Source organism: Pan paniscus, chromosome 17 (assembly GCF_029289425.2).
Source record: "Pan paniscus chromosome 17, NHGRI_mPanPan1-v2.0_pri, whole genome shotgun sequence".
NCBI lineage: Eukaryota > Metazoa > Chordata > Mammalia > Primates > Hominidae > Pan > Pan paniscus.
In genome coordinates, this window is record NC_073266.2 from 37,743,764 (window position 1) to 37,762,636 (window position 18,873).

At 38.8% G+C, this 18,873-nt stretch overlaps 1 protein-coding gene across 5 annotated transcripts in view; it reads left to right on the forward strand.

The window, feature by feature from the left end:
• YES1 (YES proto-oncogene 1, Src family tyrosine kinase) overlaps nt 1-18,873 on the forward strand; it is a 92,290-nt gene that overhangs the window by 54,400 nt on the left and 19,017 nt on the right. For all 5 annotated transcript variants that reach the window (XM_034943443.3, XM_034943439.2, XM_034943441.3 and 2 more), the window contains exons 2-8: nt 2,511-2,789; nt 7,561-7,660; nt 11,341-11,439; nt 13,307-13,410; nt 13,501-13,650; nt 16,249-16,404; nt 16,567-16,746. In XM_034943443.3, the coding sequence (XP_034799334.1) occupies nt 2,519-2,789; nt 7,561-7,660; nt 11,341-11,439; nt 13,307-13,410; nt 13,501-13,650; nt 16,249-16,404; nt 16,567-16,746 (1,060 nt within the window). In that variant the 5' untranslated portion in view covers nt 2,511-2,518. The remainder of the gene's footprint in view (nt 1-2,510; nt 2,790-7,560; nt 7,661-11,340; nt 11,440-13,306; nt 13,411-13,500; nt 13,651-16,248; nt 16,405-16,566; nt 16,747-18,873) is intronic.

Below are 18,873 nucleotides of genomic sequence, written 5' to 3' on the forward strand. Positions count from 1 at the left end.
AGGTGCCCGCCACCACGCCCAGCTAATTTTTGTATTTTTAATAGAGACGGAGTTTCACCATGTTGGCCAGGCTGGTCTCAAACTCCTGACCTCAGGCTGTCCACCCATTTTGGCCTCCCAAAGTGTTGGGATTACAGGCGTGAGCCACCGCGCCTAGCCCCGGTTATATTTTGATGCTTATAGTTAACTCACATCTTTAGAATATACCAATTTAAGAGAGTGATCTAAAACCCAATTCTGAGGTTCTGAGACTGCTTCTATTTTAATATATGTAGCTACATTTTAAATTATTATTATACAGCTGAGGTTGTAAATGTTTAGTCTTTCAGAATTTATGAGGCGGCCAACACTCACCTACCTACTTCCTTTTGAATGTCATAGAAAGGGAAAAACTATACAAATAAGAATGACCTTTGAAAGTTAAGTGAATTAATGAATTATATATTAGTGCTTCTGTAGACAGTGAATAGAATAATGCAGATTTTGTAATGTTAGTAAACCTATATGGTAGATAATACGGTAGGTAAGCGATGAGTAAAGCACAACTCTTGCTTCAAAGGAGTGTATTGCCATTAATTTGGGGGTAGGTTGGGATTAGACCAGTAAATTAAAAATGGTATATAAAATGGAATAAAGTGAGCCTCATAAGAAAATCTCCCCAAAGGTATATTGTGGGTTTTAAGAGAAAAGATATTTTACTGATTATAAGGAAAGCCTGAATGGAAAAGTAACATTTGTGAAGACCATCAGTGAAAGGATAGGATTTTAGCAGGTAGAGAGGTGGGGAGAATACTTGGAACAGAGACAATTTTAGAAGGGGGAAAAAGAAACCCAAAATGGGAAAGCACAGGGCATATGCATTGGGGAAACAAGATTTGTGTGTGTGTGAGCGTAAGTATGAGGATAGTAGGAAATAAAGTTGGAAAGGTTGGAAAGATAGATTGGGATTAAATTTGGTGAGCCTTAGGGGTGTTTCTATTGACAGGGAAGGGAAAAGGTATAGATCTACTTTGTCCTGTATGATAGCCACTAGCCATATACAACTCTCGAGCCCTTGAAATGTCTCTAGTCCAGTTGAGATGTACTTCAAGTACAAAATACACATCAGATTTTTAAGGCTCAGTATGAAAAAATAAAATGTCATTAAAATGTTTATATCGGTTACATGTTGAAATAAATGTTTTTTATATACTGGGTTAAATAAAATACTAAAGTTAATTTTACCTGTTTCTTTGTATTTTTTTAATATGGCTACACTAAATTAGAAAATTTAAAATTAATGTGGCTCACATTTGTGACTTAGATTATATTTCTGTTGACATAGTGCTGGTATAGACAGAATACAACAGTATTTGCTAGTACCCATTGTGTGCCAGATTGTCTAGAATTTGTAATAAAGTTAATCCTCATAGTAAACCTTATGAGGTAGGTTTTTCTCTTTTTTTTCTATTGTGTTTTCTTTCTTTTTCTTTTTTTTTTAACAGATAATTTTATCACCCAGATGCTTTTTTATTTTTTATTTTTTTTGAGACAGAGTCTTACTCTGTCACCCAGGCTGGAGTGCACTGGCACGATCTCAGCTTACTGCAACCTCTTCCTCCTGGGTTCAAGTGATTCTCATGCCTCAGCCTCCCTAGTAGCTGGGATTACAGGTGTGCACCACCACGCCCAGCTAATTTTTGTATTTTTATCAGAGACAGAGTTTCACTGTGTTGGCCAGGTTGGTCTTGAACTCCTGACCTCAAGTGATCGGTCTGCCTAGGCCCCCCAAAGTGCTACAATTACAGGTGTGAGCCACTGCGCCTGGCCCCCCAGATACTTTTTCTTTTTTTTTTTTTTGAGACGGAGTCTCGCTCTGTCGCCCAGGCTGGAGTGCAGTGGCGCGATCTCTGCTCACTGCAAGCTCCGCCTCCCGGGTTCACGCCATTCTCCTGCCTCAGCCTCCCGAGTAGCTGGGACTACAGGTGCCCGCCACCACGCCCGGCTAATTTTTTGCATTTTTAGTAGAGGCGGGGTTTCACCGTGTTAGCCAGGATGGTCTCAATCTCCTGACCTCGTGATCCGCCCGCCTTGGCCTCCCAAAGTGCTGGGATTACAGGCGTGAGCCACTGTGCCCAGCGATACTTTTTCAAGTAACTGGAGTGCATAGAGGTTAAGCAACATACCCTGAGATCACTCCACTACTAAGTAGGAAGCCAGGATTCAAATTTAGGCCTCTCTGGCTTCAGAGCCCATGGTTTTTTCCCAATATACTGTGGCATGTTGTCATTGGACTATTAAAGGTGATTGAGTTGGAGAATGAAGCGATTGGAGTAGGGCTTTTGCAAATTGTAATAAAGATAAATGAGGGGAAGAGACCTCGTTTTCAGCTTTCTATTTTTTGTTTTGTTTATGTTCCTTTTTGCAGGGATGGCATATGCTTTTCTTAAAATGATTTTTTGAACCCTGTCTTTTTGAAGTATCCTGTGTGTTAACTGACTCTCAAAATATTTGTTTTATTGTCTCTGTAGATTTGATAATGGGCTGCATTAAAAGTAAAGAAAACAAAAGTCCAGCCATTAAATACAGACCTGAAAATACTCCAGAGCCTGTCAGTACAAGTGTGAGCCATTATGGAGCAGAACCCACTACAGTGTCACCATGTCCGTCATCTTCAGCAAAGGGAACAGCAGTTAATTTCAGCAGTCTTTCCATGACACCATTTGGAGGATCCTCAGGGGTAACGCCTTTTGGAGGTGCATCTTCCTCATTTTCAGTGGTGCCAAGTTCATATCCTGCTGGTTTAACAGGTGAGATTTAAATGGACAATTACGTTGTCTGTTTGAGAACATCACCTTGGGTAATATATACTTAAGGCTTGTCTGCCTTTAAGAAAGATATCTTACTTGAGGACTTTTCAAATAATTGTATGTGAAAATTAGTCTCTAACATAAAAATTAGTTTTATTGTATATACATAAGTATGGTTCTGGAAAATTGGTAGTAACCTGATGGTGATTATGTACTGGATCATGTCATTAATTATTTTATTAACTCATTATTCAAATAGTTATTGAGCCCCCCCCCCTACTGTAGGCACCGGGAACATAAAGATTAAAAACATATACCTTTCCCTCAAGAATTTGACAACTTCTCAGGATTGTAAAGTACTTTGCAGTATTAAAGTCTTATAGTAGTTACTTAATAGATGTTAATTAAATGACAGTAAAGTAGTGATAATACAGAATTTCTTCCAGATGCTGCTGATTTAAAAAAGAAAAATCCTAAAGCCCAGACAGTTTAAAATTTTCCCCCAAGTCACAGATAGTAAGTAGGAGAGCTCAGATTTATTGTCCTATTCCAGAACTCCAATTATTACATTATTATATCCTTTTAGAGAATAGCAAGAAGTGATTGTTGACAACCTTTCGTGGAGACAGAAGGCTCTTAAAAAAATAGATTCAAACAGTTTTAAAAGAGAGAAAATGAGCTCTTTTGTAAAGGGTCCCATATCAGGATGCTTTTTCACTGAAGTAACAAAGTATAGCTGGCTTAAAAAGGTAGAGTGAGTTTCAGGATTCCTTGATAGAGCAGTTCCATGGTGTCATCAAGGACTCAGATTTCTTTATCTCTATTCTGCAGCCCTTGGGAGTGTCTGCTTTATCCTTAGGCTTGGCAAAACAGCTGCCAGCATCAAATCAAGCAATATATGTCCTCATTAACAGCCAGTGGGTGCAAAAGATAAATCCCCACTACAAGCATAGACTGACTATACATTTGTCTCTTCAGTCTGTTCCAACTGGACCAAAAACAATAGCCAGGCCAGGCGCGGTGGCTCACACCTGTAATCCTAGCATTTTGGGAGGCTGAGGCAGGCAGATTGCCTGAGCTCAGGAGTTTGAGACCAGCCTGGGCAACATGGCAAAACACTGTCTCAACTAAAAATACAAAAAAAATTAGCCAGGTGTGGTGTTGCGCGCCTGTAGTCCCAGCTACTCGGGAGGCTGAGGCACGAGTAGTGCTTGAACCCAGGAGGCAGAGATTGCAGTGAGCCGAGATTGCGCCACTGCACTCCAGCCTAGGTGACAGAGCGAGACTCTGTCTCCAAAAAAAAAAAAAAAAAGACAATGGCCAGAGGACTGCCATACACTGATTCTGTTAGACTTCATTTAGGGAGTTATGCATGTTAAGTCAATTACAGTCTTAATTCCAGCCCCCTAATTCTGAATACTTCAGTAGTAGATGGCCATGAGGGCATTTCTAAGTCTTTAGCAAAAGTTTACTTTTAGAGTTATGTTTGGGAAAGATAGTAATCTAAAATGGTTGAATATTGATACTTAAAGACACACTTTAGTTACCTAAAGCAGTTTACTTATATAAAATACTCTATTAGGGGTATTCATTTATTAACTCAGTGTACACTCAGTGTCTGTGTATCAGGTATGGAGAGGTGAGCAAGACAAGGTTTCTGTCCTGATGGAGCTTACATTATAGAGGGTTGGACAATAATTAATGAATAAACAGCTAAACAGGATGGATGATTAATGATCCTTAAATACTATGAAGGAACTAACTAGAATGATGGTGAAGGCCCTGCAGTTAATCAGGGAAAGCTATCTCAAGAAGAAATCATTTGAGCTGAGATTTTTTTTTTTTTTTTTTTTTGGAGTTGGAGTCTTTCTCTGTCACCCAGGCTGGGGTGCAGTGGCGCAATCTCAGCTCACTGCAACCTTCTGCCTCCCAGGTTCAAGCCATTCTCCTGCCTTAGCCTCCCGAGTAGCTGAGATAACAAGAAACAAACACCACAGCACCCGGCTAATTTTTTTTGTACTTTAGTAGAGACGGGGTTTCACCACGTTGGCCAGGCTGGTCTTAAACTCCTGATTTAGGGGATGTGCCTGCCTTGGCCTCCCAAAGTGCTGGGATTACATGCGTGAGCCACCACGCCCAGCCTTGAGCTGAGATTTGATAAGTGAGAATGACCCACCTATGTGCAATCCTGGGAAAGAGCTTTCTAGAGAGAGGAAATAACAAATGCAACATTTAGGAGATACAGAGAGACTTGGAAGTTTTGAGTATTAGTGTGGAGACTAGTATAAACAGAGGGGAGAATTGTATTATATGGGATTGAAGAGTTAGGAGACCACGATTACTCAGGACCCCACAGACTCTGGTAGGGAGTTTAGGTTTTATTCAAAGCTAGGAAGAAACTGCTGAAGAGATTAAGTAAAGGATTTGATTGAATTTTCTTTTGAGAAAAACTGACTCTGACATCTGTGTGGAGAATGGATGGTAGAAAAGCAGTATAGAAGCAGATGAGACTGGCACTCTCAGTAGTCCACCCAGTCCCTGTGAGAAATGACAAGGACTTGGGTTAGGGTAGCAGCAGTGGAAATGGAAAGTAAATAGTATTTTAGAAGTAAAACTGATAGCACTAGTAATGGACTTGGCTTGAGTACCTGATTAGATGGTAGGGCCATTTACTTAGATAGGAAAGACTTGGGTATGTAAATATAGGTTAGAGGAGAAAAATCAAGAGCTTTGTTTTGTAATAAATTTTAAATGCTTATTAGACATTCAAGTAAAGATGTCGGCCGGGCACGGTGGCTCACACCTTTAATTCTAGCACTTTGGGAGGCCGACTCAGGTAGATCACTTGAGGTCAGGAGTTTGAGACCAGCCTGGCCAACATGGTGAAACCCCATCTCTGCAAAAAATACAAAAATTAGCTGGGTGTGGAGGTGCACGCCTGTAATCCCAGCTACTCAGGACGCTGAGGCAGGAGAATAGCTTGAACCCAGGAGGCGAGGTTGTGGTGATCCCAGATCGTGCCACTGCATTCCAGCCTGGGCAACAGAGCAAGACTCCGTCTCAAAAAAGAAACAAATTTTTTTTGATCTGACAAGTTAGTGGGATTATGTTGAGTAGAGTATATACATATTCAAATTAAAAATATGTTGGCTAAAGGATACAAAATTTAGATAGGAGGAGTAAGTTCAAGAGATCTATTGTAGAACACGGTTAATAACAATATATTGTATTCTTGAAAATTACTAACAAAATTTTAAGTGTTCTCACCACAAAAATGATATGTGATGCAATGCATATGTTAATCAGCTCTACTTAGCCATTCCACAATGTATATATATTTCAAAGCATCATGTTGTATGCAATAAATATATACAGTTCTTTAAAAGAATATTAATATATTATGGGGTTTTTAACCTGAATACCTGCCTTGAATAATTTTAACACTGAGATGTCATACATATTGTATACATCTGTTTTATTATTTGTTTTGTTTGCAAATAATAGTTTGGCTGTTCAGTATGCTAATCTCTTTAAGCGTCTGCACATAATGCTAAATATGACAGTTTTTGAATTTATACTTTATAATTCATATCATCCATACCATTTTATTTTATTTATTTTTTTGATACAGAGTCTTGCTGTGTCACCCAGGCTACAGTGCAGTGGCATAATCTCGGCTCATGGCAACCTCCACTTCTGGGTTTCAAGCGATTCTCCTGTCTCAACCTCCCAAGTAGCTGAGATTACAGGCATGCGCCACCATGCCTGGCTAATTTTTGTATTTTTAGTACAGACAGGGTTTCGCCCTGTTGACCAGGCTGGTCTCGAACTCCTGGCCTCAAGTGATTTGCCCACCTCGGCCTCCCAAAGTGCTGAGATTACAGACGTGAACCACTGTGACCGTCTGATACCATTTAAGACAAAACATGACATTTTTATCTTTAAGTGTTAAATATGTAATAATTTTGCTAAAACTAGTAAATTAGTTATTACTGGTAATGATTAGATGCAATTGTTCATTCATTATTTATATGAAGAACACTGCCCCACTAGTTTATAGTAGTCATCAATCCTTTTTCTGTCAAATAATTGATTTGAAATTTGACTGCATTTCCAAGCCTGAGATGTTGCTACGATGAGTCAAAATTAAATTTGTTGGCTGGGCACAGTGGCTCACGTCTGTAATCCCAGCACTTTGGGAGGTCAAGGCAGGCGAATCACTTGGGGCCAGTTCAAAACTAGCCTGGCTAACCCAGTGAAACCCTGTCTCTACTAAAAATACAAAAAAATTAACTAGGTGTGGCGGCACATGCCTGTAATCCCAGCTACTTGGGAAGCTGAGGCATGAGAATCACTTGAACCTAGGAGGCAGAGGTTACAGCAAGCCAAAATCACACCACTGCACTCCAGCCTGGGTGACAGAGTGAGACTCTGTCTCAAAAAGAAACAAAATTAAATTTGTTTCTCCAAGTCTACAGAGTTTTATAATTTGTAGAATACAGTAGTTTTATGGAAGGTCTTCAGAGAGTTTAAGACTAGTTATTGCTACAGTTATTGAGTTATTGTCCCAGAACATAAAATATGGTCATGTCTCTCTACTTTAAAATTCTTCAGTAGTTCCAACTTCTAAAAATAGTTTCTGGAGACTACAGAAAAAACTATCCTTAAGCTTCTTTTTTTTTTTTTTTTTTTTTTGGCTGGCAATAGTTCTTTTTTTCTGTTTTGTTAACTTAGCTACATAATTTACCTTGGTCTTTTTTCCCTCTGATAGGTGGTGTTACTATATTTGTGGCCTTATATGATTATGAAGCTAGAACTACAGAAGACCTTTCATTTAAGAAGGGTGAAAGATTTCAAATAATTAACAATACGTAAGTGTCATGAATATTTTGTGAGAGAAATACTGACAGAAATCTGGTCTTTACACAGGAACCACTGAGCTGGTTGATGATCCAGAGATGAGAGAGGTAGGGCATGGGCTGCCCACTGTGTTTAACGATGCATTGGCTTCTATAGATGCATGTTGTAACACTGCTGCTGTAGCCAGAAGTTATTACTTCTACAATTTGTGCTGCTGTGGTTCTGCCATAAACAGTAGAGATTTAAGAATGAAGAGTTACTGAGGGGAGTACATGCAAGTGTAATATTTTTTTAAAAAACTTTATAAAGAGAGTTCGATGCTCCTATTTTTCCAAGTACCAGATGGTGTAAAGATCTTGTCTCATTCTATTAAAAAAAAAAGGGGGGGGAGAAAGTTGGGTAAGGAACCCATCTACTTTCCAATTGATGAAATTAAGTTGTGTTTTTCCTTTTGTGACACTTAGACTTTTTGTCTAGAGGTACACTGTAGAAAATTTGATGCTCGTTGTAGAAAGTAGATCGAATAATTTCATTAGCAAGCATAATGACCACTTTGTAACTTCTCAAAATATATATTTATGGTCTGCTTCCAGTCGTATTTTCTTCCATCCTTGTTCCCATCTGCTACCAGTTATTGTTCCGGAACATAAAATATGGTCATATCCTTCTACTTTTAAAATATTCAGTACCTACCACTTGCCATCAAGATAAAAGGAAAACAACAATGATAACAACAGTCATTCATTGAGAATTTACTATGTGCTTCTCCCCTCTTCTAACTCTGATACCCGGACATACTGAATTACTTGCAATTTTCTGAGTACGCTGGAGTTTCTTATACTCTCATGCTTTCACACATACTGTTTCTTTTTTCTGGAATGTGATTTCTCATCTTTCCATTTCTTTCCTTTATTTAGCTAATCCTACTCACCCTTCAAAATATAGTTAATATGTCCTTTCTCAAGATGCCTTTCCTTACATTCTTCCTCCCCTGCCTGGCCCAGTCCTTATCCCCTGCTGGATTAAGTATCTCTCTTAGGTGTTTACATAGCACCCTATGCAAACCTCAATCATAGCTGTCATCACATTTTGAATTACAATTTGTCACTTGCTTGTTATTCTTTTAGACCAATGGTTCTCAACCTGGGACAGAATCACCCAGGGGATATTTGGCAGTATCTGGAGACATTTTTGGTTGTCACAGTTGGGGTGCTGCCGCTGTCTTCTAGTGAGTAGTGGCCAGGGATATTGGTAAATATCTTAAAACGCACACAGCAGCCTCCCACAACAAAGAATGATCAAGTCCAAGGTGTCAATAGTGCTGAAGTTGGAAAACCCAGCTCTAGACTGTGAATTCCTTGAAGTCAAGGACTGTCTTTTTACTTTTATTTCCAGCACACTCTAAAGTCTGTCACTTAATAGGTATTCAGTAAATGTTAGAGTGAATCAATGAATGCTTAGCAGGATCAAATACAAGGTTTTTGGTTTGTGTATCTGAAAGTGCTTAGTATATATGAGGAACCATAAACCAAGTGTATGAGTTTCTAAATATTTGAATTATTAAGGGATTTTTCATTCATTTTCTAGAGAGCAAATTTATCTAGGCATTTATAACATTTTAATTTAGACAGTGCTTTTTCAGTTTTTATCTTTGGTGAAGCAAAACATGCATTTAATCTTTAGTAACAAATCCCATATCTATCTTCCTATTTAAAGACTAATTGTATTTGGTCTTTTCACATTAATTTTGAAAAAATGAGGGCTTATGTGTTATAAACCACATGTAGTTCTCATGTTCTGAATTATCATTTAATTTTGGTCTTACTGGAATATTTCTAGATAACTTTTTTTTTTTTTTTTTTTTGAGACGGAGTCTTGCTCTGTCACCAGGCTGGAGTGCAGTGGCACAATCTCGGCTCACTGCAAGCTCTGCCCCCTGGGTTCACGCCATTCTCCTGCCTCAGCCTCCCGAGTAGCTGGGACTACAGGCGCCCGCCACCACGTCTGGCTAATTTTTTTTGTTTTTTTTTTTAGTAGAGACGGGGTTTCACCGTGTTAGCCAGGATGGTCTTGATCTCCTGACCTTGTGATCCGCCTGCCTCGGCCTCCCAAAGTGCTGGGATTACAGGCGTGAGCCACCGCGCCCGGCCTTCTAGATAACATTTTTATAAGTATGCATTATTCTAGAAATTCAGGGGTCTTTTTTGTTTTGCTTTTGTTTTTTTGAGATGGAGTTTTGCTCTTGTCACCCAGGCTGGAGTGCAATGGCATGATCTTGGCTGACTGCAAACTCTGCCTCCCAGGTTCAAGCGATTCTCCTGCCTCAGTCTCCTGAGTAACTGGGATTACAGGCACACGCCACCACTCCCAGCTAATTTTTGTATTTTTAGTAGAGACAGGGTTTCATTCACCATGTTGGCCAGGCTGGTCACGAACTCCTGACCTCAGGTAATCTGCCCACCCCGGCCTCCCAAAGTACTGGGATTGCAGGCATAAACCACCGCGCCCAGCCAGAAATGCAGTTTTTTGGGGTTTTTGTTTTGTTTTGTTTCTTTGTTTTTTTTAGATGGAGTCTCGCTCTGTAGCCCAGGCTGGAGTCCAGTGGCATGATCTCGGCTCACTGCAACCTCCACCTCCCAGGTTCAAGCGATTCTACTGACTTAGCCTCCCAAGTAGCTGGGACTACAGGTGCACGCCGCTGCATCTAGCTAATTTTTGTGTTTTTAGTAGAGACCAGGTTTCACCATGTTGACCAGACTGGTCTTGAACTCTCGACCTCAGGTGATCTGCCTGCCTCAGCCTCCCAAAGTGCTGGGATTACAGGCTTGAGCCACTACGCCTGGCCCAGAAATTCAGTTTTTAACTTTGTTGCTCATTGTTAATTGTCTGGCTACAGGAATGTTAGAGCATTGTGATTTTTTTTTATCTAAAATGAGTAAAAAAGAGTATTACAATTTTATGTACTGCAAAGAGAAAAGCATTTGGCAGTAAAGAATGAACTACTGATAGACATGCTATAACCTAGATGAACCTTTAAAAAATTATGCCAAGTAAAAGAAGTCAGTTACAAAAGACCACATAAATGCACATATTTTCATTTATATAAGGTGCATGCAGTGGGCATATCCATAGAGACAGAAAGCTGATTAGTGGTTGACAGTGGTTGAAGGTAGTTGGGGGTGCAGAGTGACTGCTAATGGGTACAGAGTTTCTTTTGGGGGTGATGAAAATATTCTAAAATTGATTGTGATAATGGTTGTACAACTCTGTAAATATATTAAAAACTAGTGAATTGTACATCTTAAGTGGGGGAATTTTATGGCATGCAAATTACACCTTAAAGCTTTAAAAAAAAAAAAAAAGAAAGAAAGGAATACTGAGTAATTTGAAAGATTTACCTCCCAAATTGTTTTATTCACTCTAGTCTGTCTTAGGTTGAAAGAATTGTGTTAAAAAAAGAAATCTTATAACTAAGTGTGTAGGATTTTGAGGCTTTATTTGGAGCAGAAGTATGCAATTGTGCTTCCTTTAATTCATGTAACCTGTTTTTTAATATCATTCTTTGAGTTTAATTCTTCATCCAATGAATGCATAAATAAAAAATGAAAGTAATACCCTTTGTTTACTTCAGACACAAGATAGCACTGCAATATATTGTACCTTGCGGTGATTGCTGTTTTATGTGTTGCAGGGAAGGAGATTGGTGGGAAGCAAGATCAATCGCTACAGGAAAGAATGGTTATATCCCGAGCAATTATGTAGCGCCTGCAGATTCCATTCAGGCAGAAGAGTATGGCACTACTTCATATTTTATTAATTATTTTGATTTTTAAAATGTTTTAATGCACATTCTACTTAGCCACAAACTTTACACACACAGAATTACATACCAGTCTTAATACAGCTTACGTATCATATTAATAGATGTTACTTAAAAATTAATAACTAATGTCATACTATTCACTTAGAGTAGGATCATAAATGAATCTGCATCAGTCATATTTCCTTATGCCTAGTCTCTCTCTTTTATGTTTTCACTTAAATATGTATCTATAAGCCTTTTGCATATTTTTCAGACTGTCTCACTTCAAAAATTTGCCTTCAGATTATCCTCATTCCCTGCCTTGACTTATTTTTTAACTTACAGCTTATATATGGGGATGTATTGATAGGGATGGGTATATTGGTATATATATGCATCCCATATTTATGATGCCAAGACTTACATTCTTCTTTTTTTTTGAGACAGGATCTTGGCTCTGTCGCCCAGGCTAGAGTGCAGTGGCGTGATCTCGGCTCACTGCAACCTCCACCTCCCAGGCTCAAGCAATTCTCCTGCCTCAGCCTCCCAAGTAGCTGGGACTACAGGCATGCACCACCACGCCCAGCTAATTTTTGTATTTTTAGTAGAGACGGGGTTTCGCCTATTGGCCAGGCTGGTCTCAAACTCCTGACCTCAAGTGATCCACCCGCCTCAGCCTTCCAAAGTGCTAGGATCACAGGTGTGAGCCATTGTGCCTGGCCCAAAGACTTACATTCTTTAAGGTTTTACTATTTTTGAAATATTTCAGAGATTTATTATCATTTTATGATTATAAAAGTAATATGCCCATGAAAGAAAATTACTTTCAGTTAGTTTTATATGACTGTTAACGTCTTCATTTAGGCACTTGCATTGTAGTTATGTAGGAAAGTATCCTCTTTTAGCAAGTACACACTGAAGTATTTGAGGCACTAATTCAGCATGTTTGCAACTTACAATTAGTTAAGAAAAAATACATGTGTATATATATACATGCACACACATACATATATAGAGAGGGAGAGAGTATGACAAAGCAAAATGTTAGCCATTGGGGAACCTAGTTGTAGGGTTTATTGTAGGGTGTATGGGAGTTCTGTGTCCTATTTTTGCAACTTTTAAAAAGTCAAAATTCACCTTCAGTGACATACTACTTTTAGGTTAAACCAGTTTATCTGGGATTCATAAACGCTACTTTACTTTCATGTTATAACACTTAACACAGTACCTTGTATATGATAGGTGCTCTATCAATGTTTGTTTGCTTTTATTAATGATTTGTAATGTGTCCCAATAACTCTTTGTTCTACTATGGTGCTTCTTACTTTCTGTTTTGTTCTTTTGTCTTTCTTCTCGTTTTCTGTGAGCTCTTCCATAGCAGACACTGTCATTTTATTCACAAAACCTTATTAAATTAAACCCACACATATTTAGAGTTACTAATAATTTGGGTATGATATGCCTGTGTCTTACTGAATGCAGATGATGATGCTGTTACCAGGGAACCACTTCTATTCTTCCTGTCATAGTCTTAATATTTCCATTTGTCACTGACAGAAAGGATCTGTTATTTTGCTGCCTTTCCCTCTCTACTGTTCCTGTGACTGTCAGGTGGAGTTTTAAGAGACACACTGAGTAGTTAATACGTAGAAATACTATAAGAGTATATTCTAACAGTAATATTTGTGATATTACTATTTAATCAATAAAACTCTTATATTTTCCTGTATTTTGAGCCGTGTTCTCTAGCTATTCTTTGTTGTCCAAACCTATCCCAGTCCATTCTTACTGACACTTGTGTATAATTTTTCTGAACCTCATACTTTTCAATTCAAAACACTTAATTTTTTTCCAGATGGTATTTTGGCAAAATGGGGAGAAAAGATGCTGAAAGATTACTTTTGAATCCTGGAAATCAACGAGGTATTTTCTTAGTAAGAGAGAGTGAAACAACTAAAGGTATGAATATTGTTATATTAGTATAAGTATAAAATTTCTTGGGGCAGTATTTTGAGAAAGATATAGTGAAAGTATTTATTTTTCACCCAGGTGCTTATTCCCTTTCTATTCGTGATTGGGATGAGATAAGGGGTGACAATGTGAAACACTACAAAATTAGGAAACTTGACAATGGTGGATACTATATCACAACCAGAGCACAATTTGATACTCTGCAGAAATTGGTGAAACACTACACAGGTATGTGAATATTTCAAAGGTAAAAATTATTTCTTCACATTCTAGTTTATGAGGACAAAATCCATATCCCTCATTTCTCTTAAGATTTAACACACTTATTTACACATAATACATGCCCAATAAATGTCTGTTGTATTCTAAAGGGAGGAACAGGTAATACTTAGTACTTGCATTGTGCTACTCAGATAATGTGCTAATAGACTCTCATCATTTGGGTCCTTACATCTTACTGGCATAGTATTTACATTGGAGTTCATTTCACCACATGTACCTTATGAAAATAAACCTAGGCCGGGCATGGTGGCTCAAGCCTGTAATCCCAGCACTTTGGGAGGCCAAGGTGGGCGGATCACAAGGTCAGGAGATCGAGACCATCCTGGCTAACACGGTGAAACCCCGTCTCTACCAAAAATACAAAAAATTAGCTGGGCGTGGTGGCAGGCACCTGTAGTCCCAGCTGCTTGGGAGGCTGAGGCAGGAGAATGGCGGGAACCCGGGAGGCAGAGCTTGCAGTGAGCCGAGATCACGCCACTGCACTCCAGCCTGGGCTACAGAGCCAGACTCTGTCTCAAAAAAAATAAATAAATAAATAAACCTAAAAGCAAATATTTATGGACACTTAGTAAAACTAAACATTGGGTAACAGAAAAAGCTATGTCAGAAGGATTACCTTCCTCTGCATGGGCTGGATCGCATAAGCTTTCCTAAAGTATAAATCCAGTGAAATTTGGTCTGACGATGCATTTTTCTTATCCTAGAAAATTAACCTATAGTAATTATAGACATTTTTGTCTTTCAAGGACCTCTGAAGGTATTTAATATTAGAATCTTCTGTCTCAAAATTTTTCATTACCAATTTGGCATATGAATGCACCTGAAAGTCTTTACATGATTAATACTAGGAGAGGGGATGTTTCCATGGTAATGTCTTCAATGACAGCTAGCTGCAAACTGAGTCTATCAAGTCAGCCAGCAATCTTGACATTGATCAAGCATGTTACCAAGCAGTGGCATCACTTGTAATTGCCTTTGTCACAATGTGAATTTATGTGGTTGTTTTAGTGAGAATAGGAGAGAACATGTCTCATTTATAATAAGAAAGATTGTATAAGCAGAATTCACAAGTCAAGCTGTTATGAATCTAGGGTTCCCTGACTTTGTGTCTCCCTTATTTAAAAAAATCAGTCTCCTGCTAGGCATGTGGATTGTGCCTTTAATCCCAACTACTGATGCAGGAGGATCACTTGAGGCCAGGAGTTCAAGAACAGCCTGGGCAACATAGCAAGACCTCATCTCTTTAAAAAAAAAAAAAAAAGGCCAGGCGCGGTGGCTCACTCCTGTAATCCCACCACTTTAGGAGGCCGAAACAGACAGATCACTTGAGGTCAGGAGTTTGAGACCAGCCTGGGCAACAAGGCAAAACCCTGTCTATTAAAATATAAAAAAATTTAGCCAGGCGTGGTGGCATGCACCTGTAGGCTCAGCTACTTGGGAGGCTGAGGCAGGAGAATCACTTGAACCTGGGAGGTGGAAGTTGCAGTGAGCTGAGATCACACACCACTGCACTCCATCCTGGGCGACAGAGTGAGACTCCATCTCAAAAAAAAAAAAAAAAAGAAAAAATCTCCTAAATGATCCTAAATGAACTTTTTCCTTGATTTTTTGGTATGCCTCTTACAAATTAGTGGCTATTAGATAATAACATTTAATGATAACATTCTCTTTGAGAATTAATAAAACCCAGTGTACAAAGGCAGAACTTTGGAAGCAGACAGACCTAGATTTGAATCCCATCTCTACCATTTACTAACTGCAGGGCCTTGGGGGAAAGTTGCATATGTTTTCAAAGCTTCATTTATATGAGATACTTGTGAAGTGCTAATTTAGCACAATACTGGAACATACTAAGTATTTAGTAAATAATAACTTAAAAATATATATTTTTTAAGTTATACTAAGTATTTAGTAAATATACTAATATATCTACTATATATTAGTATATACATACTAAGTAGTAGATACAATATATTTACTATATATTAGTATATACATACTAAGTAGTAAATAATAACGTGTATATATATATATATATATTTTTTTTTTTTTTCAAGTCAGAATCTCACTGTGTCACCCAGGCTAGAGTGCAGTGGCTCAATTTTGGCTCACTGCAACCTCTGCCTCCTGGGTTCATGCGATTCATCTGCCTCAGCTTCCTTAGTAGCTGAGACTACAGGCATGCACCACCATGCCCGGCTAACTTTTGTATTTTTAGTAGAGACAGTGTTTCACTGTATTGGCCAGGCTAGTCTCAAACTCCTGACCTCGTGATTCATCTGCCTCAACCTCCCAAAGTGCTGGGATTACAGACGTGAGACACCTTGCCTGGCCTTAAAAATAAATTTTACAAAATGTTTCACTTATGTATATTTCATGTTTTGCTGCTTATGGACAACTCCCTTTTTGTTTTGTGCTTTTAGAGTAAAACTTGAAAGGACTTCTGTTTTTGTTTTTCTACAGTTTAAACTTAAAACATTGATACACTATATGCCCCTTAATTTTTGTAATTGATATTACAGTGTAGTTTATTCATTTATCTAGAACATGCTGATGGTTTATGCCACAAGTTGACAACTGTGTGTCCAACTGTGAAACCTCAGACTCAAGGTCTAGCAAAAGATGCTTGGGAAATCCCTCGAGAATCTTTGCGACTAGAGGTTAAACTAGGACAAGGATGTTTCGGCGAAGTGTGGATGGGTAAGAAGCCTGAATTTTTGTTTTCTGTCATTGTTTAGCTGTGGATTAAAGTGCAACAATTTATGATAAAATATGTTTCAATATTTAAGAGAAGTGCTGTTCACTGAAGTTTGGTCTAAAATCCTTCAAAATATAAATTCCTAAAATGTGTTATTTCTTTAGGAACATGGAATGGAACCACGAAAGTAGCAATCAAAACACTAAAACCAGGTACAATGATGCCAGAAGCTTTCCTTCAAGAAGCTCAGATAATGAAAAAATTAAGACATGATAAACTTGTTCCACTATATGCTGTTGTTTCTGAAGAACCAATTTACATTGTCACTGAATTTATGTCAAAAGGTATGTATTAGTATCTCCTTAGGTATTCGTGTTGATAATGTTTTTAAGAGTCTTTATTTGTATGCATATAGACTTATACTGTTTTCTAATTTCAGATTTTTATGTAGACATATTTGGATAGAAGAAACCTGACACTTTGTTTAATGGAATAGTGATTATCCAGTTATTCCAGAGGATAGTATGACGTTTAAAAGGAAAAGTAGACAGGCTGAATTAATTTTGAAATTAAGTTTGACTAAAACAAATGGAAAAGCCAGAAAGGTGAAAAATAGAAAGTGTTTGTACACATTTAATTAAAATGATAAAATCAGAAAGATACTTACATTTTTAGTACTAAAGCAAAGAAATAAGGTAAAGTTAAAATAAATTAGTTTTCTCATTTTAATATAAACATAATTCCTATATTGAGGACTTCTAGGAACTTTTTTCCCCACTGCTTTCTTTTTTTTTTTTTTTTTTTTAATAGAGACTGGGGTCTCTATGTTGCCTAGGCTGGTCTTGAACTCCTGGCCTCAAGCAGTCCTCCCTTTTTGGCCTCCCAAAGCGCTGGTATTACCAGCATGAGCCACTGTGCCTGGCCTCCCCGCTACCTTCAATGGAAGTTTCTTCATTTTCCTTAACTCTAGACCACAAGATGGGATCTTCAGTAACAGGGTTAGTTAGGGGGAGGATAAAGAGAAGATTGATACTCTTTCCTCTTTTTCCCTGTGCAGATGATACTTAGAGGAACTAGTAAGTCAGCAGATAAGCTGACAGGCCTGATTTTTATGTGTTTGATTTGATCTGCTTTATTATTATTTTTACTCTTGAACCAATAATATACAGTAGTCACTAATTATGTCACCCTCTCCAGTGGTGTGTCTTGGTCAATGATGTAGTTCCATCTAGTGGTGACAAGGACAACTACAAGTTACATATTTGCTGTAGGAAAATTTTTCCCCTCAAAAGGGGACTGAAACCAAAAGTTAAGAAATTGTACAGCCTGTTGATAGCCAGAACACACCTAAAGACCCAAAGCACCTGGCGCTCTTTGGAAGGAATGTCTACTGCAAACAGTTGCCAAATATGGCATTTTTTTTTGTTTGCTTGGTGTTTTTTTGTTTGTTTGTTGTTTTTGTTTTTTTGTGAGGTGGGGCCTCACTCTATCCCCCAGGGTGGAGTGCAGTCACATTTCTCTGCAGCTTGGACCTCCCTGGGCTCAAGCGATCCTCTCATCTCAGCCTCCTGAGTAGCTGGGATTACAGGTGCATGCCACCGCACATAGATAATTTTTGTATTTTTCTACAGATAGGATTTCACCCTGTTTCGCAGGCTAGTTTGGAACTCCTGGGATCAAGCAATCAGCCTGCCTTGGCCTCCCAAAGTGCTGGGATTACAGGTGTGAGCCACCACACCCAGCCCAAATATGCCCTTTCAAAGAGTATATTAGAAGAACCAGAGGGGAAGGGAGGGCCAGGCATGGTGGCTGACCTGGGCAACATGGTGAAACCCCATCTCTACAAAAACTAAAAAAATTAGCAGGACATGGTTGCACACACATGTATTCCCTACTCAGGAGGCTGAGGCATGAGGATTGCTTGAGCCCAGGAGGTTAAGGCCATAGTGAGCTGTGATTGTGCCACTGCACTCCCATCTGGGGTGAAAAAATGAGACCCTGTCTCAAAAAAAAAAAAAAAAGGGGGGGAGAAAAGGACAGGGAAGATGTTTAAATCAAGATATTGGAAGCAGGCCAGGCACAGTGGTTCATGCCTCCAATCCTAGCGCTTTGGGAGGCCGAGGCAGGCAGATCACTTGAGGTCAGGAGTTCAATCCCAGCCTGGCCAACATAGCGAAACCCCGTCTCTGCTAAAAATACAAAAAATAGCTGGGCGTGGTGGCTTGTGCCTGTAGTTCCAGCTGCTCGGGAGGCTGAGGCACGAGAATGGCTTGAGCTAGGGAGGCAGAGGTTGCAGTGAGCCAAGGTAACACCGCTGCACTCCAGCCTGGGTGACTGAGCGAGACTCCGTTTCAAATAAATAAAGACTTTAACAATTAAAAAAGATATTGGAGCATAAGAAATATAATGAAGGTAAGGCTAATAGCCCATTTAGCTCTGTATATTAATTTTAAGAATTATTTAATTGGGAG